The sequence below is a fragment of the Helicoverpa zea genome, chromosome 2, assembly GCF_022581195.2.
Source record: "Helicoverpa zea isolate HzStark_Cry1AcR chromosome 2, ilHelZeax1.1, whole genome shotgun sequence".
Classification (NCBI taxonomy): Eukaryota; Metazoa; Arthropoda; class Insecta; order Lepidoptera; family Noctuidae; genus Helicoverpa; species Helicoverpa zea.
This window is the reverse complement of record NC_061453.1, coordinates 3,411,558-3,420,381: the sequence shown is the minus strand read 5'-3', so window position 1 is coordinate 3,420,381 and position 8,824 is coordinate 3,411,558. Positions and strand designations below refer to the sequence as shown.

Below are 8,824 nucleotides of genomic sequence, written 5' to 3'. Positions count from 1 at the left end.
AGATGGACGTTCCAAATTTAAAAATAGAAACACGGAGCAGTACTCCGCGCGCTTTTACGCCGGCTTTCTACGTGACTAACCTAAAATAAATATTACAATAACCATTCGTTACATGTGCATCACTACTTAGAAAATGTCTCAAGACGAGGGCTTCTTTAAAAAGTTCCACGAAACGATTAACAGTTCTCTGGATGACGTGACGAGGAACAATTTCGCCAATTTAGAATCCAACGCGAAGCGTGTCTCCTACTTGTGCAGTCTACCGATCGTCAGAAATTACAATGTTATCGACGATTTGCAGAAATGCCAGACGGGCGGCGAGTTTCCAGTGAAAAAAGACTTGGAAAAAGCGCGCCAGTTGAAGGATGAGGGGAATAAAGCTGTGCAGAAAGGTGATTGGGCGAAGGCGATGCAGTTGTACAGCCAGAGTATGGTTCACATGCCGGAGAAAGAAAGTAAGTCCGTAATACAAGGTGCAACTGCACGTGTGTGCGTGAAAGGTCATTCGATATGTAAACAAACGTAGCGTTTGCTTTAAAAAAATAGTGGGTTTGACTTCCCATACCTATTATGTTGACGATTTTATAATAAGAACCTAACTATGCCTAGTCTTACAGAAAATGATGCACACTTAACCGCAATAAATGCCAATGTTCAATTAACAATTACATTTTCAAATAATTGAATTACGTAAAAAAGATTTTCCTGGTATATTTATTATCTGAAACCTAAACGCTAATGCACAAATTCTTTTTTCAGCGGTTTACCTCAACAATTCGAGGTATTCTAAATAGAAGTGATGATTTTATTTTTTTCTGTTTAATTTACGCATACATTGCTTCTTTGTTGTTTAATATTGGCGACATTGTAGAATATAAGTACACAAATGTACGTTGCACTTCTTTGAGCAAAGAAATAAACAATAAATAATTCGGTATTACGATCTTAATAGTAGGTACCTAGGTAGCTATTTCATTAAATAACCTAAAGTACCTACGTAGTACAACCATGTATATATCGATGCCTAATGTAGGTATGTACTTTACCAAAAGATGAAGTTTCCTGAATAACTTCAATCTTCGAGACAGCAAACAGTTATTATTATTATTTATTATTATTTATTTATTCTTCAACAAATTTACATTTGTGTCGAACAGTTGGTTTTGACAATAAAGGTACATAACAAAGAAAAACATTAAAAAATCATTATACAGCCAGGAAAGAATAAAGAATACAAAAATTTTACAACAATACAACATTCCACATAGGTTCTACTTAACATAAGAGGTATAATGTCAGTGTAATAAAATGTATAAATTCAAGCAAAAGTAATATATGTCAAAGAAATAATTATCAAATGTAGGTATGTCAGTCAACAAATTACATATAACTTTGATTTATTTTTTATTGTCTTTAAGAAACTCGTCTATGCTGTAATAACATTTCTTCAATAACAATGACTTTAATTTTCTCTTGAATTCGTTTGGATTCATAGAGTTTTTAAATTCTACAGGCAATTTATTGAACAGATTTACTGATTGCACTCTTGAGGCATGTTTAACGACATTAAGCTTAGGCTGTATGAAATTGGGCATATCCTTTCTTCGCGTTTTGATTCTGATATGTCTCTGTTCTTCTGTCTCAAACTTATTAATGTTTTGTATGAAGTGACTTAGCAGGACCAGTATATAGAGGCATGGGAGTTAGCGTAAGAGGTTCCATACCCTCGCACTGGGAGAGGCTACTAAAAGTCACATATTCCTTACCTCAACTACCAATAGCTCGTAGCTTTCTTAACCACTCATTTCATTTATTTTTCACAGCCGAAGAACTTTCAATTGTTTTGGCGAACCGGTCAGCAGCATTAAATCATCTGGAGCAATATGAAGATACTCTAGCTGATATCAAACGATGCCTATCTTTGGGTTACCCCCGTCATCTGAGGTACAAGGTCTACGAGAGGAGAGCCAGGTGCCTTCTGGTGCTGAAGAGGAATAAAGAAGCTGTCAGCGCTTTTCAGTAAGTTATTCTGAATATTGTACTAATGGACATATAACAAGACTAATAACGCTGTAGGTTCCTAATGGACTCTTATTAAACGTGCAGGGCATCTAGTGGCAGTATGGGATCAAAGTATTAAACTGACCTCCTTTCTATTAACTTTCAGAGATACAATCAGCTCACTAGACGAAGCCACAAAACTGGACAAAGAGAAAAGACAAAAGATGAGAACAGACTCCAAACTCATGCTAGAAATATTGAACAAAGGTCTCGTCTTAGCCGGAAACCCCAAAGACCCTGAACCTTTGAAAAAGACTCCACCGAAGCCAAAACTTCCTGGGAAGAATAACCCTCAGTACCCGGCAGCTTCGGAGGCCATTCAGATAGATTATGAGGAAGTTCGAGGCAGATATGCAACAGCCACGAAGGACATAGAAGCGGGAGAAATTCTTTTGGTGGAAAAACCTCATAGTGGAGTTCTGTTGGCGGAATATTCCAGCACACATTGCCAGAACTGTTTCATAAAGTAAGTATTTTAAATCAGTCGTTACAGTCTTTTTATTGTTGAAATTGCCTGTCTTATACATAGGTTCTAAAAGCTGAAAATCGATCTCAGTGGCGTGCACTTGGAGAGGCCTATGTCCAGCAGTGGACTGCGATAGGCTGATGATGATGATGATGATAGGTTCTAAATATTTCTTTGTTTCCAGGTGCCCAATTCCACTCCCCTGTCCAAAATGCCCAAACGTTGTTTTCTGCAGCGATAAATGTTTGGAAACGGCACAGAAATCTTACCATGGCTTCGAGTGTCACATTCTCCCGCTTATATGGAAGTCAGGGTGCTCTATCACCTGCCATATAGCACTGAGGATGATCACACAGCGCAAGAAAGAATATTTCACGAGTATTATTCAAGACATAGACACGAAAGTCAGCGGCCCTTACAAAACTGATGACTACAGAAATATCTACCATTTGGTAGCTCATGAAGATAAAAGGTCCAAGCTAGACTTCTTACACAGAACTCAAATGACAGCTTTCTTTGTGAAACTGCTGGAAGTAAGTGGTTACTTCGATGGTAAGCCGAGAGCAAAACCTGTAGAAGTTGAAGAACTGAAGACCTTAGCTGTAGATGACAAATATAAGGAAGATGTAGCTCTCTTTGGTGGTCTTATACTCAAGAATCTACAAATCCTGAAGTTTAATGCTCACGAAGTTTTTGAGTTACAATGTCCTAAGCCTAAAGTGGATAAGAACATCATCAAACATGAAGGGAAGTCAACGTTTTTGGCGGGAGCCGTGTTCCCAACTCTTGCGCTGTTTAACCATTCTTGCGATCCAGGAGTAGTGAGGTAAGATTGCCTATCAGATACCTAGATTGAAGAAGATGGTAGATGCGTCAACTAGATATAAGTATCGCAATCTTGTAATCTATATTACAATGTCAACCTTACAGAGTTCTATATTTTCTTAATTTTCCCCTATCTCTTCCCTCATGGCAAGTGTTCCTTGAGAGATTTGGTACCTCCTGAGACAAAAAAATCTATGTAAATAAATATTGCAGATATTTCTGCGGCAACAACATCGTGGTGCGTGCAGTCAAGAACATAAAGAAAGGCGATGAAGTATCCGAGAACTACGGGCCTATCTTCACGACCGTCCCCAAAGAGAAGAGACAGGCAGAGCTGAAGGAACAGTACTGGTTCGACTGCCACTGCACACCTTGTGAACACAAGTGGCCTACGTATGAAGAGATGACTGAAAACTACATGAGATTCAAGTAAGACCTATATTTTAATTTTTGTCTGTGAACACCAACTGTCGAGTAAGTCATGAATGGAAACGATTTCGCTACCAGTGGCACCATCTAGATTAGTCGAAGTACAGTTTGAAAGCTTTGATTTTTATTACTACTAGAAAACAAAGACGAAATTGCTATAATAATTTTCACGATTTCGTGACATAAAAGGTAACTTTTAGGTATGTAAGAAGACAAAATAAACACTCGAATATTAAATAACTACGTTCACAGATGTGATTCGGACAATCCTTGCCCCAACGTGGTGGCTGTTCCGTACGACTGCAAGGAGTTCATGGTGCAGTGTGGACTCTGCCAGCAGTACACCAACATATTGAAGGGATTGAAGGCTTTGCAGGTAAGTAACCTACCTGCTGCTTTGTAAAAAAAATCAAACGTACTAACCGATTTGCCCGACCCGGGAATCAAACCCGAGACCCAATACACGACCTATGAGACAGTAAATAATGGTTTAGCACTCTACTAGTCAACCTACCAAGACCCATTTTTTCCTACTAGGTACCTACGTACCAAGAAATAGAATACGTGAACCGTGATACCTCCAACAGACATTTTAATGTTGTCAAAAATCATTAGATATTCATGTAAATATGCAAAGAAAATTAGGGCCTATATAAAACGATTTTGTAATATGGCATCCGCATATGAAAATATTAGAGTGAGTCTGAAAATTATATAGTAAACAAAACATACATGAGAAATAACTTGTGTAACACTTATTATAGAGCATATTTTGTATGTGCAAAACTGCAAATTAGGTGCCAATATTTTATGTAAACTTTAAGTATTACCTACATGAAAATTCCGTGACGTTCTCATCATTGCTGAAAATTCAGTTTATGTAATATCAAAGAATTTCATGTTATTACTGACTACGTAATAAAACTATGAAAATTATGTAAAAAGTTTATTTGTTAAGTAAAATCTAGTTACATAGGTAATTATTGAACTTTATAACTAGGTAAAGATAGTTCAACTCAGATTTGCGCGCGGCCCTATGTGTGCGTCGGCTTGTAAATATACAACTTTCATTCGTGTGACAGTGACGTCGTCCGAGCATGACGTGTTCTTATCGCTTTTTGTTATGGGTACAGTCGTTTACGAAAATGTCTAGTTTTTCACGGAGAAAATGTTTAAGGAGTCAGGTAGCGTTTCAAAAAATGAAACAACATTCAAAGCTTTTTATTATTACATTTTACAGTTTTTCATTATTTTCTCATAAGTTTTTTCAAATTGAAGTTGACAGTATCTAAGAAATAAATGAGGTGAAATATCTAAGATGAATTAAATACTCCTTACATATTTTCTAGATCTCGGGGTACGCGGACAATAAATAAAAGTGTGGACTAAGAATGTAAAAAGACGTATAATCTAGTATAATAATGTAAACAAAATGTGTGAGGAATTTAAAAAATAATATTGCTTCGCATAATGTCGACCAAAATAAGACGGAAATAATGAAACTCATAAATGAACGTTTAAGTCATATTGATGAAGGGATGTTGGGTAATACTTGTCGACATGTACAAAAGAAAAAAGAAAAATACTATAGACATTTTGACATGGAGTCAAAATTTATAATTTACCTCGGTGAGAGTAGCGAATCCGAAAATTCATCATTTGATTTTTCAAGTAGCGATTCAGAATCATTATAAATAAATAAACATTAAATTACGTAATAACTGTTTTTCTTTAAACAGCCGTAACCTCTAAATAACTGTATTTGTACCCGACTGTACCTCTTGTCACGCACACAAAGTCACTGTGTATGTACAAGGGTTACCCACACATAAGGCCGCGCGCAAGACTGAGTTGAACTTACTATATCAATCTAATAACAATTCAGACTATTTTATTTCCAACTTTATATGTAGTGAAGAAAACAATAATTACAGTTAAAATTCATTCATTCTTATAAAGAAAAAGGCACTGTTATGAAATATGTAAAATTATACATGATACGTACCTTTAAATAAACGGTCATACATATACTAACATTACATCAAAAACTATTTTCGTGCAAAATACTGAGACATTCACCGTATCTGAAAATGGCGTGGCCCTAGCCTAAATAGATGCGTACCTGACGAAAATTGTATCCAGCTTTGGTATTATTATTACTTTTTTCTATCTTGCCAGTTCAGTACATATAAAGACCATAGACAGTAGAGTAACCGAATATGGTCTCATTTCTATACAAGCCGTCAGCGTAATCATCAGTCTCAGGGTCCCATATGCATCTCTGTGCGCATTTCACTCCAGCTCCTTTCATTTCTATCACCATTGTTTGTACTACTATTTTGTACCTGAAAAAACAAAAACATTTAATAATGCCACTTCATAAATGATACAGGAAACAACTGAAGTCAGGCATATTACTTCGAGAAAAGGGTAATATGGAAATGCTAGCTATGCCCGAGACTTGGCTGGGGCACTGACTGGTTCCCTGTATCCCTTAATCATTGTGCCATACATAAGAAATTATTTATTTTGTTTATGCTATGGCTGCTAGACTGCATCGCCAGTCCGCATTTTTTCTGTTTCCTTAGACCCCATAGGGCTAAGCGTAATTATACATGTGACTATAAAGTAGCCTTAACTTTTCTTTCGTTGCCTGAACATTTTTCTTCACAATAATCCAGTGATCCCACTATCGCTAACAACAAAACTATTTAAATAACGTACCTTTTCATATCAAGCTCTTGCACCCTCTGTCGTATTCCATTAGCAATGACTTTGGCCCAACGAGGGGCTTGATCGGACCGGTACTGACGTCCCATTAGCTGCTCCTGCATTGTTGTCAGGATTATTTCTCGCACGTTGGCTGCTTGAAATCTGGAAGACATAGCATTTTTTATTATACCCTGAAGGCAACAAAAGGTGTTGTTATATTATATGTTTATGATACGCTAAGTATGAGGCCACAAAACTAAAAAAAAACCGGCCATGTGCGAGTCGGAATCGCGAACGACGGGTTCCGTACCATTATGTATTTAGAAAATGAACAAAAAAGCACCTTGTTGTATGGGAGCCCCCCAAAACATTATTATATTCTAGTTTTCAGTATTTGTTGTTATAGCGGCAACAAAAATACATCATCTGTGAAAATTTCAACCCTCTATCACGGTTAATGAGATACAGCCTGGTGACAGACAGACGGACGGACGGACAGAGGAGCGAAAACAATAGTGTCCCCTTTTACCCTTTGGGTACGGAACCCTAAAAAAAATGATAGGTGCCCATATGTTATGTAAAAAATGCAGGCACCATTAAAAATCAATATCATTCATACAGTCAAATAAAAGGTTTTCTTACTTTTCCCCAAGTCCAGGTCTGACTTCATATTTAGGGGGTGCTAGTAACTTTTCCTCACCAGGACTGGGGCTTGCTGCCACCGGTACATCTAAGTCTTTGACTTCTACTACTGGTGCGTCTTCATCAATATCTGCAAAAAGATGAACATCATTTTATTTAACACTAGCTTTTGTCCGCGACTTCGTTCGCATGGAATAGTGACTTCCGGCAAATTTTTGGTTTGACCAATAGATGGCGCTGTATGTCCGTTTATTTTTTTTTGTAATAATGTCCTTTCTCAAGTTCTAAACTAGGTCTGTATCAAATTTCACACAAATCGGTTCAGTAGTTTAGGCATGAAGAAAAGACAGACATACAGAAAGACAGACAGACAGAGTTTCTTTCGCATTTATAATATTAGTTTGGATATTGCCATAATCAAACACGATAAATAGTTAAAAATTAAATAAACTTGTTGAGCAAAACAAGATGTACTTACCATCTTCATCGTCTGCCATGATGAACCCAAACTTCTAAGCATCAGTTTCAAATGAACCTGAAATAAACACACATTTTTATTTCAATTTAGTTTATAAACACAGATTGGTACCTAGATTATTCTTTATTGTACATCATAGTAATAAAGAACACTGGATATAACGAAAAAAGAGAAGTACAATTGGCAGTCTTATCACTAAAGAGCAATTTCTTCCAGACAACCTTTTTTATTTGAGGGCACGGCAGTGCCCCAGCCAAGATATACATATTCCAAAACATAAGGAAAGCTACAGTGCACATTTATTAACTTATTATGATTTCTTTTAATTCAGGACACAGAAATGATGTATCGTCTGGGCCGCGCTGCGATGGAGGGTGGGCAGTATGGAGAAGCAATGAAGAAGTTTGTTGAGGTGTTGAAACTCTATGACAACACACTCTCCCCTCCATATCGCTCCTACTATGATTGCGTTCAGGATCTTAGACGTTGTATGTTGGCTATGGGCAACTACAGTATTGTTTAGTATGTTGACCGTTGAGTACCGATACTGTCAAAGTTTAACATTATTAATGTTTCTAGTTATGTGTTAGATTCTTACCTAAGTAGGGTGTATCTATGGTTACCATTGAGGATCAAAGATCAATATTTTAATGAGTACTTATTAGATACTAAAAGGAAATTTTTATGTGTTTGTAATGATTAAAGTTATAGCACTTACTAACTTAGAATAAGACAGTCTGTGAAAGTTTAAATAAATAATGTTTTGATGAATTCTTGTTGTTTATTTTTTGCATACATAACAGAATTGATATTCTACCGGTATCCAGTTTAAAAAAGTATGAATGCTATGCACGGTGCTGTTATAATGCCGTCTAGGCGGTCCAAGTACCACTGGTAGAAAGATAACTCGAAGGCATCACAGCCAAAACTGCCTAGCCAGTTATCACTAGAACATCTGATCTAGTTGGAGGATCATTAGAATCTAAAAATATTTTTTCTAACCTTAAAAACTTATCCTCATAAAAATATATTTTCTTGGAACGACTCTATTGTTTGAAATGACTTACATGTAAATGTAGCTTATAACTTGAGCTTCGATTAGCGAAAAATATAGTATTCGTGATCGTATTAAAGAATTCTCAAAGATTGATTTCCGTTTGTTGCTATGACAACAATAACAGTACCAAACAAACTTCAAAATGACAGCCAGA

The 8,824-nt window shown here is 36.5% G+C and overlaps 2 protein-coding genes across 3 annotated transcripts; one reads left to right on the top strand and one right to left on the bottom strand.

Annotated features, from left to right (window-relative positions):
* On the top strand, window positions 1-8,384 carry LOC124641574 (SET and MYND domain-containing protein 4). Its single transcript, XM_047179714.1, has 7 exons — window positions 1-455; window positions 1,824-2,019; window positions 2,168-2,527; window positions 2,712-3,353; window positions 3,566-3,781; window positions 4,034-4,157; window positions 7,945-8,384. The coding sequence occupies exons 1-7, from the start codon at window positions 134-136 to the stop codon at window positions 8,134-8,136; spliced, it is 2,052 nt and encodes a 683-aa protein (XP_047035670.1). The 5' UTR covers window positions 1-133; the 3' UTR covers window positions 8,137-8,384.
* On the bottom strand, window positions 5,710-8,824 carry LOC124641583 (dynein light chain Tctex-type protein 2B-like). Of its 2 annotated transcripts, none has more exons than XM_047179725.1 (5): window positions 8,681-8,824; window positions 7,614-7,670; window positions 7,136-7,265; window positions 6,506-6,655; window positions 5,710-6,126 (listed from the first exon to the last, which is right to left on the bottom strand). In XM_047179725.1, the coding sequence occupies exons 2-5, from the start codon at window positions 7,630-7,632 to the stop codon at window positions 5,961-5,963; spliced, it is 465 nt and encodes a 154-aa protein (XP_047035681.1). In that variant the 5' UTR covers window positions 7,633-7,670; window positions 8,681-8,824; the 3' UTR covers window positions 5,710-5,960. The 2 variants fall into 2 exon arrangements, with proteins under 2 accessions (XP_047035681.1, XP_047035689.1); XM_047179733.1 differs by having other exon boundaries at window positions 8,616-8,822.

Coding starts and splice junctions, on each gene's coding strand:
- LOC124641583 (XM_047179725.1), bottom strand. Junction 6,656..7,135: donor AGACCTGGACTTGGGGAAAA/GTAAGAAAACCT, acceptor TATGTCTTCCAG/ATTTCAAGCAGCCAACGTGC. Junction 6,127..6,505: donor CAAGAGCTTGATATGAAAAG/GTACGTTATTTA, acceptor TTGTTTTTTCAG/GTACAAAATAGTAGTACAAA.
- LOC124641574 (XM_047179714.1), top strand. CDS start 134: ATGTCTCAAGACGAGGGCTTCTTTAAAAAGTTCCACGAAACGATTAAC. Junction 3,354..3,565: donor TGCGATCCAGGAGTAGTGAG/GTAAGATTGCCT, acceptor TAAATATTGCAG/ATATTTCTGCGGCAACAACA. Junction 3,782..4,033: donor GAAAACTACATGAGATTCAA/GTAAGACCTATA, acceptor CTACGTTCACAG/ATGTGATTCGGACAATCCTT.